We start from the raw sequence: 21,121 nt of genomic DNA, 5'->3' as shown, positions 1-21,121 counted from the left end.
CCTTCGCCACCAACAAAGAAGTCCCGTTACTCCCTTCTGATGAGCATATGGGAGCTGGTGATGAGTTTTATGATCCTTGGTCTGATGATTCGTCCCAGGATACTGATGATCTTCCTTCACAGCCCTCTCCTCCTGATGAAAGGAAGCGTTCTCCTCCAGAGGACTTGTCCTTTATCAACTTTGTAAAGGAAATGTCTGAAACTGTTCCATTCTGGCTTCAGACTGAAGAGGACTCTAGGCATCAGATGCTGGAGCTTCTCCAGTTTCTTAATGCTCCAAAGGAAATCATGTCTATCCCTATTCATGAAATCCTTCTGGACCTTTTAAAGAGAAATTGGGAGCACCCTGGCTCTGTGGCACCTGTCCAACCGTAAGGCAGATGCCACCTACTTAGTTCAGTGAGCCCCTGACTTCCAGATAACTTAATTAGATCATCACTCAGTGGTTGGGGAGTCAGCCCAGAAGAGGGCACGATGCTCCAAACCTCATTCTTCCATTCCTCCTGGAAAGGAACAAAAATTCCTGGATGCATTTGGAAGACATGTATTCCATGGCTCAATGCTGATCTCTCGCATTGCTTCCTATCAATTGTACATGTCCCAATACAACAAGGCCCTGATCACGAAGATTCAGGAATTTGCTGAAGCATTACCTCTGCAATTCCAGGACCAGCTTCATGCCCTAATACAAAAAGGCCTAGATGCTGGCAGACATGAAGTACGGTCTGCATATGACATCTTCGACACTGCCTCCAGAGTTTCAGCGGCAGGAATTAGTGCAAGGAGACGGGCCTGGCTAAAGTCTTCAGACCTCAGACCAGAAGTACAGGACAGGTTAGCTGACTTGCCCTGTGCTGGGGATAATCTTTTTGGAGAAAAGATTCAAGAAGCAGTGGTACAGCTCAAGGACCACCAAGAGACACTGCGCCAGCTCTTCTTACTGCCTTCTGATCTCTCTTCCTCTTCCAAAAGATCCTTTAGGAGAGACTTTAAGAGACAAGTCTACCAGCAAAGGAGATACTATTCCCCGGAGTCCAGGGGTCAGCCTTCTAAGCCTTACCAAAAAAGCCAACCCAGGCAATCTCGAGTACAGAAGTCACAGCCAGCCCCCCCAGCCAGGTCCAGCGTCTGGCTTTTGACTCCTTCCTAGAGGAGCAGTACCCAGCTTCCACTTCTGGATATTCCTGTTGGAGGCCGGTTGCGCCACTTCTCCTAACCTTGGCACACAGTCTCCACAGATCAGTAGGTACTCGCTGTAGTAACTCAAGGTTACCACCTCAACTTTCTTTCTGTTCCACCGGATTCCCCACCTCGGCTGACATGGGGAACATCCGACCACTCATCACTCCTGGAGCAGGAGGTCTCCCTCCTCCTCCAGTCCCGAGCAATAGAGCCAGTGCCCCTCTCCCAACAGGGGCAGGGGTTCTATTCCCAGTATTTCCTGGTACCAAAAAAGTCAGGTGGTGTTCGCCCAATAATGGATCTTCGCATCTTAAACAAATACCAACAAAGTGAAATGTTCAAGATGGTGATCTTGGGTTCTCTTCTTCCCCTTCTCCAAAGGGAAGACTGGCTCTGCTCTCTAGACCTTCAGGATGCCTACACACACATTTCTATTACTCTGTCACATCGCAGGTTCCTGCGGTTCCTAATAGGCCCAAAACACTTCCAATATCGAGGGTTACCATTTGGCCTAGCACTTGCCCCACGAGTCTTCACCAAGTGCCTCGTAGAGGTAGCTGCCTTTCTCAGGAGTCAGTGTCCACGTCTACCCCTATCTCGACGATTGGTTGATCAGGGCTCCCATTCAGCAAACTGCACTGACATCCCTACGTCTCACTTTGCATACCCTGATCTCCCTAGGGTTCCTCATAAACTATCCAAAATCCATGCTAGTTCCTTCTCAAATCCTGTCATTCATAGGGGATGACTTGGACACTCCAAAAGCGAAAACCTTCCTACCTCAGGATCGAGCTTTCACTCTCGCTTCTCTGGCCCATTGACTGCAGTCTCGACAACATTCAACTGCAGTCATTTTCTGGTCTTACTGGGTCATATGGCATCCTTGGTGCATGTCACTCCCATGGCTCACCTTTCCATGAGAGTAATGCAGTGGATTCAGTCTTCTCAGCCAGTGTCCACCATTGTCCACATCACCAAACAGCTCCGCTTATCGCTGGCCTGGTGGGCAGACCAATTCAGTCTGCTACAAGGCCTTCCATTTCAGGTTCCAGAACCTCAAATAACCTTGACAACAGATGCTTCCAGCCTTGGCTGGGGTGCACATGTTGGAAACCTGCAAACTCAGGGCATTTGGTCTTCAGAGGAAGCCAAACACCAAATAAATTTCCTGGAGCTTTGTGCAATTAGATATGCTCTCAGGGCTTTTCAGGATCACCTTTCCAACCAGGTCATTCTGATTCAAACAGACAACCAGGTGGCCATGTGGTACATCAACAAGCAAGGGGGAACGGGCTTCTACCTCCTGTGTCAGGAAGCTGCACAGATATGGGCGGAGGCCCTTTCCCACTCGATGTATCTCAGGGCCACCTACTTGCCGGGAGTGGACAATGTGTTGGCAGTCAAGCTGAGTCGCACTTTTCAACCACATGAGTGGTCCCTCAACCCCACTGTAGCGGACTCAATATTCCAACGTTGGGGTTACCCTCACATAGTCCTCTTTGCGTCAATTCACAACCGCAAAGTAGGAACTTCTGCTTTCTCACTCGCAGCCAACACCCGCAGCCAAGAGACTCTTTTTCCCTCACGTGGGCCAGCGGTCTCCTTTATACATACCCTCCACTTCCACTCATTTCAAAGACTCTTGTGAAGTTTTGAAGGGACAAGGGGCTAATGATTCTGATAGCCCCTCATTGGCCACGCCAGGTCTGGTTTCCAATTCTCCATGAACTATCAGTACACCGGCACATGCCTCTGGGGAAGGACCCGCTTCTGATCACTCAGAACAACGGCTGCCTTCATCACTCCAACCTCCAGGTCCTCTCCCTGACTGCATGGATGTTGAAAGGCTAATACTTCAACCTCTTAACCTTTCAGAGCCAGTTTCCCGTGTCCTAGTAGCTTCACGAAAGCCTTCCACAAGGCAGTCTTATCGTTACAAGTGGAACAGGTTTACTGTATGGTGTACTTCCGTGTCCATCAATCCCTTCACTTGTTCCACACCAAAGTTTCTGGACTATCTTTGGCACCTGTCAGAGTCAGGCCTCAAAACTTTGTCTATCAGGGTAAATGTCAGTGTGGTAGCCGCCTTCCATAAAGGTGTCAGGGATGTACCTATTTCAGTACAACCCCTTGTAGCATGCTTTTTGAAGGGCTTGCTTCACCTTAAACCTACACTGCACCCTCCGGCCCCTTCCTGGGACCTCAACATGGTTTTGGGGCGGCTCATGAAACCGCCGTTTGAGTCTCTCCAATCCTGTGATCTCCGCTATCTTACTTGGAAAGTGATTTTTCTTTTGGTGATCACATCCGCTCGCAGAGTTAGTGAGTTACAGGCCTTAATCACCTACCCGCCTTACACTAAACTTCTGCATGATAGGGTAGTACTCCGCACTCACCCTAAGTTTTTGCCTAAGGTAGTATCGGAGTTTCATATCAATCAATCCATTATACTACCTACCTTCTTTCCCAGGCCCCATTCAAATCCAGGATAATGGGCTCTGCATACTCTTAACTGTAAACGTGCTCTAGTATTCTATCTAGACCGTACAACTGGCCACCAGGCATCTCATATGTAGCCTGGTGTTGGGAACTGTGCAAATCGCCACCGCCATGTGGCCCAGGACTACCAACACCTGTCTCGCTGACGGACTCTGAGTATGGTTCAATGTGTGTAGAAGGTGACGGAAATGCGATATTCTGTCGCCTGGTGGGTATGCCCTGTTGCAAGTAGTGTCCAGGCATGCTCCTATGAACTGTAACTGCTGTGTTGGTTGTAGGTGTGATTTCTGAAAATTGATCACTAATCCTAGTTCCTGTACACAGCGTATCACCCGATGGAGGTGATCTATTAAGATGTTGGGAGTTGGGCTTATTATGAGCCAATCGTCCAGATGTGGAAAGATGGTTATACCTTGTTGTCTGAGATGAGCCACCACCACTATCATGCATTGGTGAATACCCTGGGTGCAGCCGAAAGGCCAAAGGGAAGGACTTTGTACTGGTAGTGATGATGCCTGTAGCGAAAGCATAGGTAACGCCACGAGGATGGATGGATTGGAATGTGTGTGTAAGCATCCTTCAGGTCGATGGAACACATCCAATCATTGGTTTGAATGAGAGGAAGGATTGACTTCAACGATACCATTTTGAATTTCTCCTTGGTGAGAAATTTGTTCAATTCCCTTAGATCTAGTATGGGGCGAAGGCCCCCTGACTTCTTGGGTATGAGGAAGTATGGGGAATAAAATGCTGCTGATTTGGATCCTGGGTGAATTTGTCAAATTGCTTGTTGTTTGCGAAGCAAAGCAATTTCCTCCCCCACTTGTGGTTGGGGGTTGTGAATCTTGAGTGTGGAAAGATGAGGCAATATGGGTTTTGTGACAAATTGGAGCTGGTAACCGTGACATACTATCTCCAAAACCCATTGATCAGATGTTATTCTTTCCCAGGCTTCCAAGCAAGAACAAATTCTGCCTGGTGGAGCTTGATGTTGTGGTGGTGGCTGAGTAACTAAAAAAGATGAAGTCGCTTTTGCTGCAGAAGTTGGCTGTTGTGCCTGTTGTCTCTGGGTTACATGATTTACCTCTACGTTGTTTTGAGGTATTCTGTTGAGCAGGACGCTGGTAGGAAGGGTATGTTTGTGTACGAAAAGACTGATAAGATCTATAGGGTCTCCTGGCATATGATTGCCTATGAGTAATCATAGGCAATCATAGCCCAAACGAACAACAAACCCCCCTAAAATACATGCTACACACCTTGGACCCTACTTCCCCTAAGGAAATAGAGTCCATCCTCAAAAGAAGTAAGCCTGCTTCCCACCCCTCCGATACTATCCCCACCAAAGCGCTCCTCTCCATCCCCAACATTATTGCTCAACCCCTAGCAGACATCATAAACTGCTCCCTATCCGCTGGTACAGTTCCTGACACACTAAAACACGCAGTAATCAAACCCCTCATCAAGAAACCATCACTAGACCCCAAAGACCCCTCCAACTACCGTCCCATTTCAAACCTTCCCTTCATCGCCAAAATTATGGAGAAAGTAGTAAACGCCCAACTTATGGAATACCTAGAAGACAACTGCATCCTTCACACATCCCAATTTGGTTTCCGCAAGAACCTGAGCACTGAGGCTCTCCTACTCTCCCTCACAGACACGCTACTCATTGGCCTAGACCAGGGACACAATTTTCTCATTGCCTTCCTAGATATCTCAGCTGCTTTTGACACGATAAGCCACAATCTCCTCATCTCCCGCCTCGTAAACATAGGTATCTCCGACACCGCCCTCCTATGGTTCAAATCCTACCTGGCTAACAGATGCTTCTCCGTGAAACTAGGCAGCTCGGAGTCATCTAAGCTCTCTCTCACACAAGGAGTACCCCAAGGCTCCTCCCTTTCCTCCACCCTCTTTAACATCTATCTCCTACCTCTCTGTCATCTCCTCTCCGACCTTGGGCTTAAATTCTACATCTATGCTGATGATGTCCAGATCATCATCCCCCTCCATGAAACTATCTCCACCACCCTTAGCTTTTGGGAGGAATGCCTATCATCCATCAACTCTCTACTCACTTCCCTTCAACTCGCACTCAATGCCTCAAAAACCGAGCTTCTCCTGATCCACAACCATCAAACCTTCAAGCTCCTCCCCCCCAACGACCCCAAGACCCTCTCCTTAACTTCACAGCCTGCCGTCCGAAACCTCGGTGTCCTCATCGACCCACACCTGAACCTAAAAAATCACATCAGCTCTGTCCTTAAAGGCGGTTTCTACAAACTTAACACCATCAGAAAACTCAAGCCACTACTTCACACACACGATTTCAAAACAGTCATCCAAGCCACCCTCTCATCGAAGCTGGATTACTGCAACTCCCTCTATCTTGGACTCCCCTACTCCACTATCAAACCCCTCCAGATACTTCAAAACGCCACGGCAAGACTCCTTAGCAACACACGTAAAACAGACCACATAACCCCAGTCCTTAAGGAACTGCATTGGCTACCTATCTCTTTCCGTATCCTCTTCAAATCCCTTACCATTATACACAAATCTATTTACAAGAACAACTCCTCATGGCTCAGCGAACCTCTCCAACTCTCACAATCCGCCCGCCCTACCAGAGCAAACCTTGCTTGCACCCTTCAGGTCCCACCCCTCAAGAGGGGTGACAACATTCTTATGCGCCGTGCACACCGGGTTCTTTGGCATTGTACGTGGAAGTGTCGTCGGCGCCATGCGCATAGAAGAATTGTGCACCGATCCCTCTCTAGGTGCCAAAGTATTGTGCGCCGATATTTTTTGTGCGCATACGGCACCTTAGGCGCAAACGGTGTAGGCACCGAGGTTTCTGGCGCCAATATGTCCTGTTGTGGCGTTTCTGGCTCTGTGGATTTTCTAGAATCCATTGGCCTTTGTCGTTTTGAGCTCTCCTTACCTCCAAGAGTGGAGGATTGAGGATCCGACGAAGATGTTCTCTTTTTTGAGGGAGCCGATGAAGTCAGTGGGCCAGGCGATGAATGAGCCTCCGATGGTTCCGTTGAGGCAAAACGTTCCTGAAGCCTGTAGGCCCTTTGTTTTAGTGCTCTAGGTGACATCCTGGAGCAAAATTCACAATCTTCCCGATTGTGATCTGGTCCTAGGCATCGGTAACATTGGTCATGGCCGTCCGTGACCGACATTACTTTGCTGCAATGACAGGGTTTAAACCCCGATTTTGACATGTGTATTACTTTAATGCTGAGGAGAAGAACAGCTCGGCGTGCGATCCTGCTCGCGGAAAAAACAGACTGAGGAGATGCTGTTACTTTCCTGCGCGGGAACATGCGCACAGCCGCAAAGAGCAAAGCTCTGTTCTCTGCTTTGACAAGCTCCGCCTCCTGGACCTGATTGACAGATCCCATGACAGCATGACTATTTCAGCCCTGCTATCGATGGGAAATTATTTTTATTGTTTAAAATGACACAAGGAAAAGATACGTATTCTGTCTGAACAGAAATTGCATAAATAGTAAACATCCCACACCAAAACAGCACCAATTTTCAGCACTTAAACAGTATCCACCTTAACTAAGAAAAGGCAACACTGAAAATATTACACCAGGCCTTAAGACACCAATACACCTCCTATTAGGAAAAACAGACCAAGTCAGGCTGCTATAGAGCCCTACACAGAAACTACACGCCAGCAGAAAACCTCACCTAAATCACATGTGCTGACCCTCACCTAACAAAGAATAAAGAGACCAAAATGCATAACTAGAAGCATGCAGAAAAAACTGAATTGGAAACTGCAACAAGCCAGAGTCTCTGTATTCAGTGTAATAAAGGAAAAAAGAAACATCACCCAGCCTTATAAAACAAATCAAGAAATATAAAATCAGTAGCAGTAAAACCATACTAACAAAAATAACAGATTATTTTGAAACAGCTGATGAGTGGAATATCCAATAATTACTGATGGATCTATAGGTGGTGGTGATAACCTTTTGGAGAGAAGAAGAAACTCTGTTTTGTTATGATTGAGTGATAGTGCCATTTGAGATAGGATGTTGTTAATATCAAATAGATATAGTTCCCATTGTGACAATGTACTATTGATGTTATCTTTAATAGATAATAAAATTTGAACATCATCCGCATAAAGGAAGTATGAGAGGCCTAATTTATTCAGATAGTGACATAATGGAAGCATGTAAATGTTGAAAAGGGTAGGAGAAAGGGATGAACCTTGAGGGTCACCTAGTGGGAGAGGTGAGAGATCCAAAGTATTGTTGTACAATACCTTGAAGGAATGATTAGAAAGAAAAGACTGAAACCATTTCAGAACATTACCATTTATACCAATCTCTTCTAATCTATGGAGTCAAATGCAGCAGAGATGTCTAAGAGAATCAAGATAAGAGGTTCCGTTGTCGAAACCATGATGGATTTTATCAACCAGAGTAGCTAAAAGTGTTTCAATGTATGTCCTTTCTTGAAGCCATGTTGGGCCGGTAGTAGAGTATTATTGTTTTCTAAGAATTCCGTAAGTTGTAAATTAACTATTTTTTTCTATAATTTTAGTAAGGAAAGGTAAAATAGAAATGGGTCTGTAATTAGCCAAAATTGAGGGTCTAAATGTGGCTTTTTTAGAATTGGTTTAACAACTGCAATTTAAGTGAATTTGGGAGGAAACCTTGTACAAGAGACAGGTTAACTATATCAGTGATAGGCCTAGCTAAACAGTTTGGAATTAGCTTTAGGGATTTAATAGGGATAGGATCAAGTGGGTGTGCTGCCGAGTTCATTTTATGGAAGATGGATTCTACTTCAGAGGGGGCAATGGTCTCCCACTGTGACCAAGCAGGAGTAATGGAAGATGTGTGTGAAGATAAATCAGAGTTACAAGTGAAATTTATTGTAGCAAGCTTCAATATTTTGTCAAGATAGTTTGCAAATTCATGGCATGATATTGAAGGTTTATCACTTTGAGAGTCGTGATTAATAGGGAGAGTTAATTTAGACACATAATCAAAAAGAATTTTTGGATTATATTGATATTTGTGAATTCTTTTAGAGTAGAAATCTCTCTTGGCTGTATTAATGTCAGTTGAATAGATGTAAAGTAGTGTTTTGTATCTGTCTTGAAGTTGACTTGTGAGATTTTTTCTCCAAGCTTTCTCAGCATGTCTTAAAAGATGTTTTTTATTTTTTAGATCGATATTAAACCATGGCGATTTATGTTTTGTTGAAGTTTTTATTTTTTATTTTAAATGGTAGGGCAAATAATTTTAGCTGTTTCCATGTTAATTTTAAGCCAGGAGTTTACTGCAGATAAGGTATTTAAAGTGTTTAATTGTTTTAGTGCATCTGGGAGCTTTTTTTCTAGAATTTCACTAGCACATGGTTTAATGAACTTAATGATTTTAACATTATTTTGAGAATGTAAATAAGAGCAGTCCACTTGTAATTTGGTTTTAATTAATTTATGATCAGACCAGGGAATAGATGTGGTAGAAGGAGGTGAGATGAGAGATATTTGCTATTGATAAATATAAGATCTAAAATATGTCCTGATTTTTGTGTTGGGTATTTGATTAATTGTTTAAAGCCCATAGCTATTAGAGAGTTAAGGAAAAGTTCTGCAGAAGGTGATAGAGGAGATTTATCCATGTGAAGATTAAAATCACCTAATATAATTGTAGGAAAATTGGAATTAATAGAAGAAGAAATGGTTTCAATCAGTGCATCTGGAGTTTTATTAAGACAACCTGGAGGAGCATATACCAACAAAATTTGTAGAGATTTAGATTTAAATAGGCTTATTTCAATGGGTAATAAGGAGTTGATTGGGACCGACCTAAATTTTAATTTTTTAGCCGATAAAAACAAGAGTCCTCCACCTTTTTTTTCGGTCTGGGAATGGAGAAAATATTATAAAGATTATTAGGTAATTGATTAACAAGTGTGATATCTGATTTTTTTAACCAAGATTCAGTGAGGCACACTAGGTCTGGCCGTTGATCAATTAGAAGATCATTGAGAATGGGAATTTATTTGGCTATGGAATGAATATTTAGAAGGAGGGAGAGGAGAGAGAAGTTGGCTACTTGTAAATTTCGAGAAATGGGTATGGGAATAAGTCTTCTAGGCAAAGCTTTAGAATATATATTATGTAGTATCTGGGGAACAGCCATTGGTTGTATATTGGGTGACAGGAATTAACATTCTGATTGTAATAAGGAGACACTCTATGAAAGGGAAGACAGGGTATATTGAGTTGACAGAATGAAGAAATAAGCATATTATGATGCAATTAGTTATAAAATAATAATTAAATACGCACTAATAGATAACTTGTTGAATATAACTAAACATAAAAATTAATAAAGTAACTGAAAACATTATAAATAATAAATGATGATATAATATTAAAATCATGCACTTCGAGTTGCACGAAGGGGTGCACAAAGGGGTAAGCCCCTTCGTCATGCCCCTTCGGCGCGCAACGCACAGCGTGCGACACCTCTGAAAACTTAATTTGAAAGTAAAGAATGCTGATGTCACCGGGGCGGGTGTCACAGAAAGATGCCGGAGAAAAAACAAAAGCAAATCCCTCTTCTTTTTTCAGTTTTCTCCCACCCTGTGTGTGCCTCGGCTCTCCTTCCAGTAGGCACTGCTGTCAGCTGCAGAGGGAGAAAGTTGTTAGAAAGGCGTGCGACGCCTCTGTTGAAAACTTAATTTGAAAGTAAAGAATGCTGACGTTACCGGGGGTGTGTGTCACAGAAAGACGCTGGAGAAAAAACAAAAGCAAATCCCTCTTCTTTTTTCATATATCATGAGGTATTTGGAGGTTTCTAAACCTCTCAAGAAGATGGACCAGCTGTTTATACTCCATGGTGGGTGTAAACAGGGTGAGCCAGTATCGCAGGGTACGATAGCCCGCTGTATTAAAGACATTATCACGGCCGCATATGTGGATGCTATGCAGCTGTTGCCTAGTCAGGTTAGGGCTCAGGCAGTGTCATGGGCAGAGGTTAGATTGTTTTCAGTTGAGATTTTTCGAGCTACGCCATGGTCCTCCTTTTACACCTTTTCCAAGATTTACCACCTGGATGTGCAGGCCCGGGAAGATGCAGTCTTTGCACGTACAGTATTGATCGGACTGCGGGCAACCTCCTGCCCTGTTCGAGAATAGCTTTGGTACATCCTACCAGCTGTGGATTAACCTAAGAAAGGAGAAATTACTACTTACTGTTAATTTCCTTTTCTTTAATGAAGACAGTTAATCTACCTTCCTGCTCTCGGTTGCTGGTTGGTGGTGCTATTGTCCTACTGAATGACTATGTTTCCAGGGATTACTGGTAAGTATCAGATCCAGTCCCTAGATTAGTGATATTACACTCCTTGTCTGAGCTCAGTGTTTTCCTGTTAGTTGAGTGCTTGAATGGTTGTCTATTAATAGTTACGTTTATGTATTGTTTAGTTGTCCACAGTTGGCTTTTGCAGAGAACACTGTTGGGCTGATGTCAGTGCAGGGGTATATATATATGTAATGTGACATCAGCTTTGCTTCGTCTCCATCTGCTGGTAGAGTTGCATAACCCACTGGTTGTGGATTAACCTGTCTTAATTAAAGAAAAGAAAATAATCAGGCAAGTAGTAATTTCTCCTTCAGCTACATTGTTTTCAAGACAGCATTGACTACCTCTGCAGTGGAAATTATATTGGATTTTTTTCTTATTGTTACACACCTCTTTGGATGGCTTCGTCAGGTATGCAGTATGAAAATTGATTAAATAAAATAATGGCCTCAGACACACAACCAGGGATTATTGTGCGACTCCAACATTCAATCCCTAGCAAGTGTGGCCTGTATGTTGGAGGGGATGCAATTCGATCTCTGTTTTTTGAATAAAGAGTCTCAAGTTCTTCTGGTTTCTGGAAAGGAATCCTTAAAATTTCAGGTAAGAGGTTTGCCATTTGATGGGAAGGGAGAGCACTGTATCCCTTTTCCTGTCTTACCTGAATACCATTTACATCTCTGAATCTGGCCTCAAAACCAGTTCTATTAAGATATACCTCAGTGCAGTTGGCGCTTATAAACTACCACGTAAAATATTTCTGTTTGGGCTTTGGCTGTCCAATTCATGTGGGGCTTGCTTCAATTGAAACATCCTGTCAGACCTCCTACTATGTCATAGGACATAAAAATGGTTCTCTCAGAGCTAATGAAAGTCCCTTTTGAGTCTCTAATCTTATGAGCTCATGTACCTGACCTGGCAAATTACTTCTGCTCAGAATCAGTGAGATCCAGGCCCTAATAACTTATCCACCTTATATTATAATAAAGTGTGGCTCCACATCTCAGATTCCTTCCCAAGGTCATGTCTTTCTTCCACCTTAAGCAGTCAGTCACGATATTAACATTTTTGCCTAGGCCATGTACACTGCTTTTCAAACTTCTAATTGCAGGAGAGCTGTCACCTAATTTATGGACTCGTAGAATGTTTACCTTGATTTTTATTTATTAAATTTGATTACATGCTTATCAGTAGAAACATAAACTTAGTTACAAACTCTATTACTGAAATCCTAGTAGTCACCACCCCCACTCTCATTCAAGGCTGACCGGTCCCATATAATCCCAGAACTCTACCTATAAAATGGCCCTAATCAATCTATATCCTTAAATTTAACAATACTGCCTTGCTAAACCCTTCCCAGCAATAGTCCCTTATCACTTCCAACAACTTGCTCTTCAACTACCACCTCTAGCTGTAAATAGATCACAACATGACTTCATTCATCTTCCATTAACCAGCTCAAGGAAGAAAGCCAAGCTTTTGTTAATTTCCTGAATTTCAGATAATTTGCTTCCATTCGGGTCTCTAAAAGACAAGTCATTCACAATTTTAGACTCAGAATACTAAAACCAAGGTGCTGCACAATAAATAATCAACATCGTTACGATCAGGATGTGCTAATAAAGATTTCTGAGATGGTTAAATACTTTAACAAACCGCCTTAAGATCCACAAACATCTGAAGTTGATTGGGGCAGAGCTTTTCTATTAGCTTCCCCAAAAAAGGCAAGTGTGACACTGGCAGATAGTGTTCCATTTTCCTGGAATCTAAGTCTCCTTTTTAAAAATGTGATCTCGCAACTTTTCACATAAGACACAATGGGAATGCTCCTCGATGCTGTTAGTTCACAAGTTGTTCTAAGTCAATACTCACTTAATATGCTTATCAAGATTACAACCCTTTATGGAACTAGATCTGTGGAACAAAAAGTGGGCTTCATTTGTTTCAAGATTTTTTTTTCTACCTCAATAACTGACATTTCTCTGAACTCAACCCCTCATCCTTAAGAACTCTGACAGCACCCAGTAGTGGTGGGAGTTTTAATCTTATTTACTGGGGTCTCTTTTGTAAACCCTAGGCATATTTCACTTAACTATGAATTAACTAGCAAATTCCCTGCATGTATTTAAGACACCTTCACTGGACATTTGAATAGAGTACTTAATTTATAAACTACCGTTACAAGTTCTCTAGGATGATTCTCAGCTAGAGATAAGACTTTCTGAAAGTTAGTACTTCTACTTCTCTAGTCAACCATTTATATTCGCTCTGACAAAGTCTAAACAGATCTTTATTTACTTGTGATGGCTCCATCTTCCATCTGCACCAGCTCTAGCTATCTACGTGAAGGGGATGGGTGAACCCCTTGCATAGCAAGTTTCTGCTCATGATATGATTGCTCTGCTGCTTCTCCTCCGTGTGCTGAACAAGCACTAATGAAAATGGCATTGCTGACTGATATCGGATGAAGGAGACTTTTGATGGATCACTTTAGGCTTATTTTTGCATTCTTCCAATATATTTGGTAACAGATAAATCACTATGATTTGAAAATGTGGTATAAAGGTAAAATGCTGATCCAGCATGGTTTGTTTTTTGTCCAGCTTTTTAAAAAGATCACTTGCTCCTTGTTCCTGTACATACTAACTTGAGACATGATGTTTTTTGGGTTTTTTTGCTCTTAGGGCTCCCTCTCCACATGTCAGTTATCAGAACCTTTATTGTGGTTCATTTTGAGAGTGTTGGACACCAGTGAGGCACTGAAAGCATTCCATGATATGGGTAAGGAATGTCCATCTCAGGTGGCTGTAGCTAAATACTGTTAGCACGGGATATATTTGAATCTTATTGTTTCTAAGCCATGTGTAACTAAAATTTCTATTAATGCTCAGAGCAGTAAAGTTAGTGAAAGATTTATTTCATAAGTTCTTTCCAGCTGCTTCCTGGATAAATCTTCATGGCAGACAGACAATACTGGAGAGGAGGATGAATGAGAGCAGATTTGCCTTCATCCTGGATTTTTAACAATTATTTTAATATATGTTCATAATTTTTCATTTTAAAGTCATTGTATTTTCTTATAAGAAAAAGTAATTTTTTTCAACTTTCATATGATCTTTTAACCATGCCTGTTTTTTAAATTTGTTTTTAATTAGGAGGGGTTCAGCTTATTTGCAATAATATGGTAACCAGCACACGAGCTATTGTCAACACTGCAAGAAGCATGGTGTCAACGATCATGAAGTTCCTTGACTCTGGACCTAGCAAGACTGCTGATAGCAGTTTGAAGGCAAGAGTTCTAACTTCTGAGCCGGATAACACTGAAGGCATTCATAATTTTGCTCCACTAGGTATGGGTCTTTGATTAGTGTGCTTAGTTTGTGCTGTTTTCCAGATATGTTATGTGGAAAAAAACATTCTCTGTATGATTTTATTCTAGTATTCTTCAAATACAGAACTTGGAAAGAATGAAAATTACAGTAAACATTTTGGGAATTTTGATCTGGTTCCCATATATATGCTTCCCATGTATATGTTTTTGTGTTCAGGTCTAGACTGCATTAAGCTCTCTAGCAACTAATGGGTCAAACAGTTTCCTCCTGCTCCTCTGTGCTTCTAGTTCAATTGAAACTGGGTCTGGGATCCAGTGTCATGAGCCTTCATTGACTGCCATCTAGGGATTTTACTCGTATTTTATATGGCGCCCCCCCCCCCCTTCCCAGTTCACATAACCCAGTCATTATGGCGACAGTGCTTGTCCAGGGGCCATACACCAGAGCTCCTTCCAGAACCCTGCTTTAGTGGGCTCTAAATCCAGCCACTAGGAGTTACCATTGCATAATGACTGGGACTCCTTCCTCTAGGGTGCTTAAATGCTGTTTAATGTTAACCTAGGAGGTTGAAGGCTTGAACTGGGTATCCAATCCTATTCCACCTCACAGAAGTGCATAGCTCTTGCCACTGAGCCGCCTCCAGATACATATGTTTTTCTGAAATTTCTGTGTTTGATTAAGCACATTTCCATTTAGATGGTAATGTTCAAAGGGACGACTGCAGATAAGTGTTTTGTGCGCTGAAATGGCTTTTTTACAAAATTGTCTACCCAATATGCAAGTACAGTTATGCGCATATGTCATGTTTGAACATAAGTTAACTCGGAGACTAAGCAGAGGCTTTCTCGAGGCAGAGTTGGGGAGGAGTTTGGACTTGTGTATTATGTATTTTAAAAAAGATGAGTGTAAATTTTCATGTGTAGGTTGATTTGGTGAGCTAATTTTCAAAGTAGACTTATATATATAACTTTATCTGGGCTGTTTGAAATTACCTCCTTAATGCTCCATGAGTAATTCCATTTTCCTAGCATGTAGCCAGATGGACTCAGGACCAATGGGTATAGTGTACTCCTGATAGCAGATGGGAGACAGAGTTAGATTTCAAAGCTGACGTTAGCCTACATATACCCGTGCAGGAAGCTTAGCTCTTCAGTATTTCTCCGTCTCCTAAGCAGATAGGGACACTACACACACTAGAACAGTGTTAGAAATTTTAAAACAAAGAGAGAAAACTTACCTCTACAAGACGAGCCCCGCTCTCCTGCAGTGAAACCTAAGGGTCCCTCCCCCAGTCGAGAATTCCTGAGGTGATTTCCGAGATCCCTCAGAGGCAAGCCTCGGTCCAGTTGCCAGCTCTCGGCGTGGACTTAGCTTCCAGGGTGGCTGAGAGGCAGCGGGTGCAGAATTGAGCGCGGTGGTGAAGGTAATTCCCTCTCCCCCCGCAACCGGAGACTGCCCAGTATGAGACCGGGAAACACAGAGACCAGGTAAGGTAGAAACCTCTTTTAAAGACTCCGGTCTCCGAGGCTCGATTTGCTGCACAGATAGTTCCTTCCAGTGTCTGTTACTTCGGGTTGAGCAGCCCCGTCTGAGCTAGACCCCGATCCGTAACGAGGGTCCACACACGTGGAGACCCTCCAGGGGGAGTTGCAATCTTGTTCGCGTGGTCGTCAGTGCCATTTCCCCCCCTTGACCGCCTTATTGCCCGCTCAACTGAACCATGCGCACTACCGACTTGTGTGCACAGCGGCGCGCACACCAGTGCCGTGCGCACAGCGACACACATAACGGTGCCGGGCACATAGCGGCCCGCATAAATGGTCCGGGTGCACAAATATTGCCGTGCGCACAGTGGCGCGCACATCTCAGCCAGGCGCACAAGTAGTGACCTGCGCGCACATCTTTAAGCATTCCGCACGCACATCTTCGGTGCATCCGGAGCGCTCAACCAAGCCTCCCGGCATGCATTCCTACATGCACAGCAGAGTTTTGAAGCTCACCACGAGCACAAACCATGGCACCACCTGCCAAGAAGGCCAAGGGACAAGTCCTCTGCCCAGCTTGCCATCTGAGAGCTGCGCAACCAGAAGTGACCTCCTCCCTATGCCAGCAGTGCGAAGAGGCTCAGAGGGAACCAAAGCAAGGTCCCTCACAGCCAGTAGAGGGATCTGGATTCACTAATATAGTACCCTGGACCTCTGTATCTTCAACTCGGCTCCTACACAGGAAGACACCTCCGGGGCCTCCACTATAATGCCCCCTGGAATCAACATGGACCCAGGGACTTTTTCCTGGGTGGAATTCCTCAAAGGGCTACAAACCTTTGTCCAAGCGCATTCAGTACTGACTGTGACTCAGCCTCAGTCGCCACCAGAAATGCAAGACATTTCTGGTGGCGACTAAGACGTGCCCTTCCTAAGCAAGAGCCTCCCTACCGGGGATACAGACACCTCGGAGGATGAGGCTGACTCCCTGGAGGAAGAGGAAATCCCCCCCACCCCCCCCAGGGATGGAACCATACCGAACCATGCTGTGATTCTTCTCCAAAGACGAGTTACCAGCTCTCGTGTCCCAGACCCAGAAGACACTGGACATTCCAGGCATGGACACCACAGTGGAACCAAAGATAAACCCCATCTTGGCCTCCCTCAGTCAGGCCTCATGCTATTTTCCAATATTGCAAGCAGTACAGCAAGTGATTGACCTGGAATGGAATGCCCCAGAGGCCAGATTCAAAGGAGGACGGGCTCTAGAAGCCCTATATCCCTTGGAACCCACAGCTAAGGAACTCCTGCGGTTCCCAAAGGTGGACGTCATGGTCTGCGCAACCTCCAAGCGCATGACCATTCCAGTCGAGGGTGGAGTGGCACTAAAAGATACCCAGGACAGATGACTGGAATCCATCCTTAAACAGTCCTTTGATGTAGCAGCATTGACTCTTCAGATTGCTTCCTGCTGTTCCATGGTGGCACATTCTTGCTCCTCTCCAGAGACGCAACCATGCGTGTTGAGACAATGGAACCTGCGGTATCATTCCTCACGGATGCGACCTCAGACCTAGTGCACACCTCTGCCAGGAACATCGCCTCGGCAGTGGCAGCCAGAAGACATCTATGGCTCCGAAACTGGTCAGCCGACACGACATCCAAAGCGAACCTCATGAGGATGCCCTTTTAAAGGATCTCTTTTGTTCGGAAGCGAATTGGAGAAGCTAGCCAACAAATGGGGCGAATCTCCAGTACCTCGCTTACGGAGACAGGAACAAAAGAAACCAGCGCTCCTCCCCCCCGAAGAGCCAAGGGCAGAGGAGCTCAGCGCTTTAAACCATACAAGAACACACACTACCAAGCACCTCGCCCCGCAGGCAGGTCTCAGTCCTTTCAGAACAGACACAACAAGAGGGGAGCAGGCTCAGGGACAGGCCCCGGCAGCACCCCACAATGAGAATCAACAGACCCATCCACTGGAAGGAGTCATAGGGGGTAGACTTAGCCTCTTCTACCAAAGACAGGTCGAGATAACGTCAGACAAGTGGGGCCTAACTATCATTCGAGAGGGATACTATCTGGACTTCCACAGCATCCCTCCAGATAAATTTGTGAGATCACTGTGCCACGCCCTCTCCAAGAGGATGGCAGTGGAAACCACACCGACGAAACTACTCAGCCTAAAGGCAATAACTCCGGTGCCCATGCACCAACAAAATACTGATCACTATTCGATCTATTTTATCGTTCCCAAGAAGGAAGGAACGTTCCGGCCCATCCTGGACCTCAAGTCCGTCAATCGTTACCTGAGGGTACCACACTTCCGCATGGAAACCCTGTGCTCAGTCATAAGGGCAGTACAGCTGGGAGAATTCCTGACTTCACTGGATCTATCCGAAGCCTATCTCCACATCCGGGTCTATCAAGACCATCAGCACTTCCTACGCTTTGTGGTACTCGACCATCATTACCAGTTCCGGGCGCTGGCCCCTCTGACCTTCACCAAAATCATGGTGGTAGTGGTGGCAACACTGAGGAAAGAAGGAATCCTCATACATCCTTACCTGGACGATTGGCTAATCAGGGCAAAATCTTCAAAGGAAAGTCTCCAAGCGACCACCAGAGTCCAGAATCTGCTGCAGAATCTCTGGTGGTTCGTCAACACAGCCAAGAGCTGCCTGCAGCCCTCCCAATCACTATAGAACCTGGGAGTCCGGTTCGACACCAAGCAAGACAAGGTTGTCCTTCCCCCTCCAAGGAGAAGGAAACTGATGGGTCAGCTGCGAAAACTGTTGAACTATGCTCGCCCCAAGGTATGGAACTACCTTCAAGTCCTCGGTCTCATGACATCAACTCTGGAAGTCGTTCCATGGGCAAGGGCCCACATGCGCCCACTACAATGTTCCCTACTGTCACGATGGAAACAGACATCCTAGAACTACTCCATTCATCTCCAGCTACCAGCAGAGGTTCGGACCCAGCTCCAATGGTGGCTACAGGAAGACCATCTGTGCAACGATTACAGGCATGGTTAAAAGGGGAGGTGAAAGAAGCTATTTTAGCCAAAAGATCTTCATTCAAAAATTGGAAGAAGGATCCAACTGAAGAAAATAGGATAAAGCATAAACGTTGGCAAGTTAAATGTAAGACATTGATAAGACAGGCTATGAGAGAATTTGAAAAGAAGTTGGCTGTAGAGGCAAAAACTCACAGTAAAAACTTTTTAAAATATGTCCGAAGCAGAAAGCCTGTGAGGGAGTCAGTTGGACCGTTAGATGATCGAGGGGTTAAAGGGTCACTTAGAGAAGATAAGGCCATTGCGGAAAGATTAAATCATTTCTTTGCTTCGGTGTTTACTGAAGAGGATGTTGGGGAGGTACTCGTAATGGAGAAGGTTTTCATGGGTAATGATTCAGATGGACTGAATCAAATCACGGTGAACCTAGAAGATGTGGTAGACCTGATTGACAAACAGAAGAGTAGTAAATCACCTGGACCGGATGGTATACACCCCAGAGTTCTGAAGGAACTAAAAAATGAAATTTCAGACCTATTAGTAAAAATTTGTAACCTATCATTAAAATCATTCATTGTACCTGAAGACTGGAGGATAGCAAATGTAACCCCAATATTTAAAAAGGGCTCCAGGGGCGATCCGGGAAACTACAGACCGGTTAGCCTGACTTCAGTGCCAGGAAAAATAGTGGAACGTGTTTTAAACATCAAAATCACAGAACATATAGAAAGACATGGTTTAATGGAACAAAGTCAGCCTGGCTTTACCCAGGGCAAGTCTTGCCTCACAAATCTGCTTCACTTTTTTGAAGGAGTTAATAAACATGTGGATAAAGGTGAACCGGTAGATGTAGTATACTTGGATTTTCAGAAGGCGTTTGACAAAGTTCCTCATGAGAGGCTTCTAGGAAAAGTAAAAAGTCATGGGATAGGTGGGGTTGTCCTTTCGTGGATCGCAAACTGGCTAAAAGACAGGAAACAGAGTAGGATTAAAAGGACAATTTTCTCAGTGGAAAGGAGTGGACAGTGGAGTGCCTCAGGGATCTGTATTGGGACCCTTACTTTTCAATATATTTATAAATGATCTGGAAAGAAATATGACGAGTGAGATAATCAAATTTGCAGATGACACAAAATTGTTCAGAGTAGTTAAATCACAAGCGGATTGTGATGAATTGCAGGAGGACCTTGTGAGACTGGAACATTGGGCATCCAAATGGCAGATGAAATTTAATGTGGATAAGTGCAAGGTGATGCATATAGGGAAAAATAACCCATGCTATAATTAAACAATGTTGGCTTCCATATTAGGTGCTACAACCCAAGAAAGAGATCTAGGAGTCATAGTGGATAACACATTGAAATAGTCGGTTCAGTGTGCTGCGGTGGTCAAAAAAGCAAACAGAATGTTGGGAATTATTAGAAAGGGAATGGTGAATAAAACGGAAAATGTCATAATGCCTCTGTATCGCTCCATGGTGAGACCGCACTTTGAATAATGTGTTCAATTCTGGTCGCCACATCTCAAAAAAGATATAATTTCGATGGAGAAGGTACAGAGAAGAGCTACCAAAATGATAAAGGGAATGGAACAGCTCCCCTATGAGGAAAGATTAAAGAGGTTAGGACTTTTCAGCTTGGAGAAGAGACGACAGAGGGGGGATATGATAGAGGTGTTTAAAATCATGAGAGGTCTAGAACGGGTAGATGTGAATCGGTTATTTACTCTTTCGGATAGTAGAAAGACTAGGAGGCACTCCATGAAGTTAGCATGGGGCACATTTAAAACTAATCGTAGAAAGTTCTTTTTTACTCAAAGCACAATTAAACTCTGGAATTTGTTGCCAGAGGATGTGGTTAGTGCAGTTAGTATAGCTGTGTTTAAAAAAGGATTGGATAAGTTCTTGGAGGAGAAGTCTATTACCTGCTATTAATTAAGTTGACTTAGATAATAACCACTGCTAATACTAGCAAAGGTAACATGGAATAGACTTAGTTTTTGGGTACTTGCCAGGTTCTTATGGCCTGGATTGGCCACTGTTGGAAACAGGATGATGGGCTTGATGGACCCTTGGTCTGACCCAGTATGGCATTTTCTTTTGTTCTTATGTTCTTAAGGGAGTAAAACTATCCCCACCGGACTGGATCTTGCGCACCATGGATGTGAGCCTGTGAAGGTGGGGGAGCACACTGTCAGGAACTGACTGCCCAGGGACAATGGGACAAGGAAGAGGCGGAATGGAACATAA

The 21,121-nt window shown here is 44.1% G+C and overlaps 1 protein-coding gene across 5 annotated transcripts in view; it reads left to right on the top strand.

Annotated features, from left to right (window-relative positions):
- BIRC6 (baculoviral IAP repeat containing 6) overlaps positions 1-21,121 on the top strand; it is a 1,045,545-nt gene that overhangs the window by 491,556 nt on the left and 532,868 nt on the right. For all 5 annotated transcript variants that reach the window (XM_029593898.1, XM_029593899.1, XM_029593901.1 and 2 more), the window contains exons 48-49: positions 13,723-13,819; positions 14,194-14,388. In XM_029593898.1, the coding sequence (XP_029449758.1) occupies positions 13,723-13,819; positions 14,194-14,388 (292 nt within the window). The remainder of the gene's footprint in view (positions 1-13,722; positions 13,820-14,193; positions 14,389-21,121) is intronic.

This window comes from Rhinatrema bivittatum, chromosome 3 (genome assembly GCF_901001135.1).
Source record: "Rhinatrema bivittatum chromosome 3, aRhiBiv1.1, whole genome shotgun sequence".
Taxonomy (NCBI): Eukaryota; Metazoa; Chordata; class Amphibia; order Gymnophiona; family Rhinatrematidae; genus Rhinatrema; species Rhinatrema bivittatum.
The sequence above is the reverse complement of the archived record's forward strand: the minus strand, read 5'-3'. Positions and strand labels throughout refer to the sequence as shown.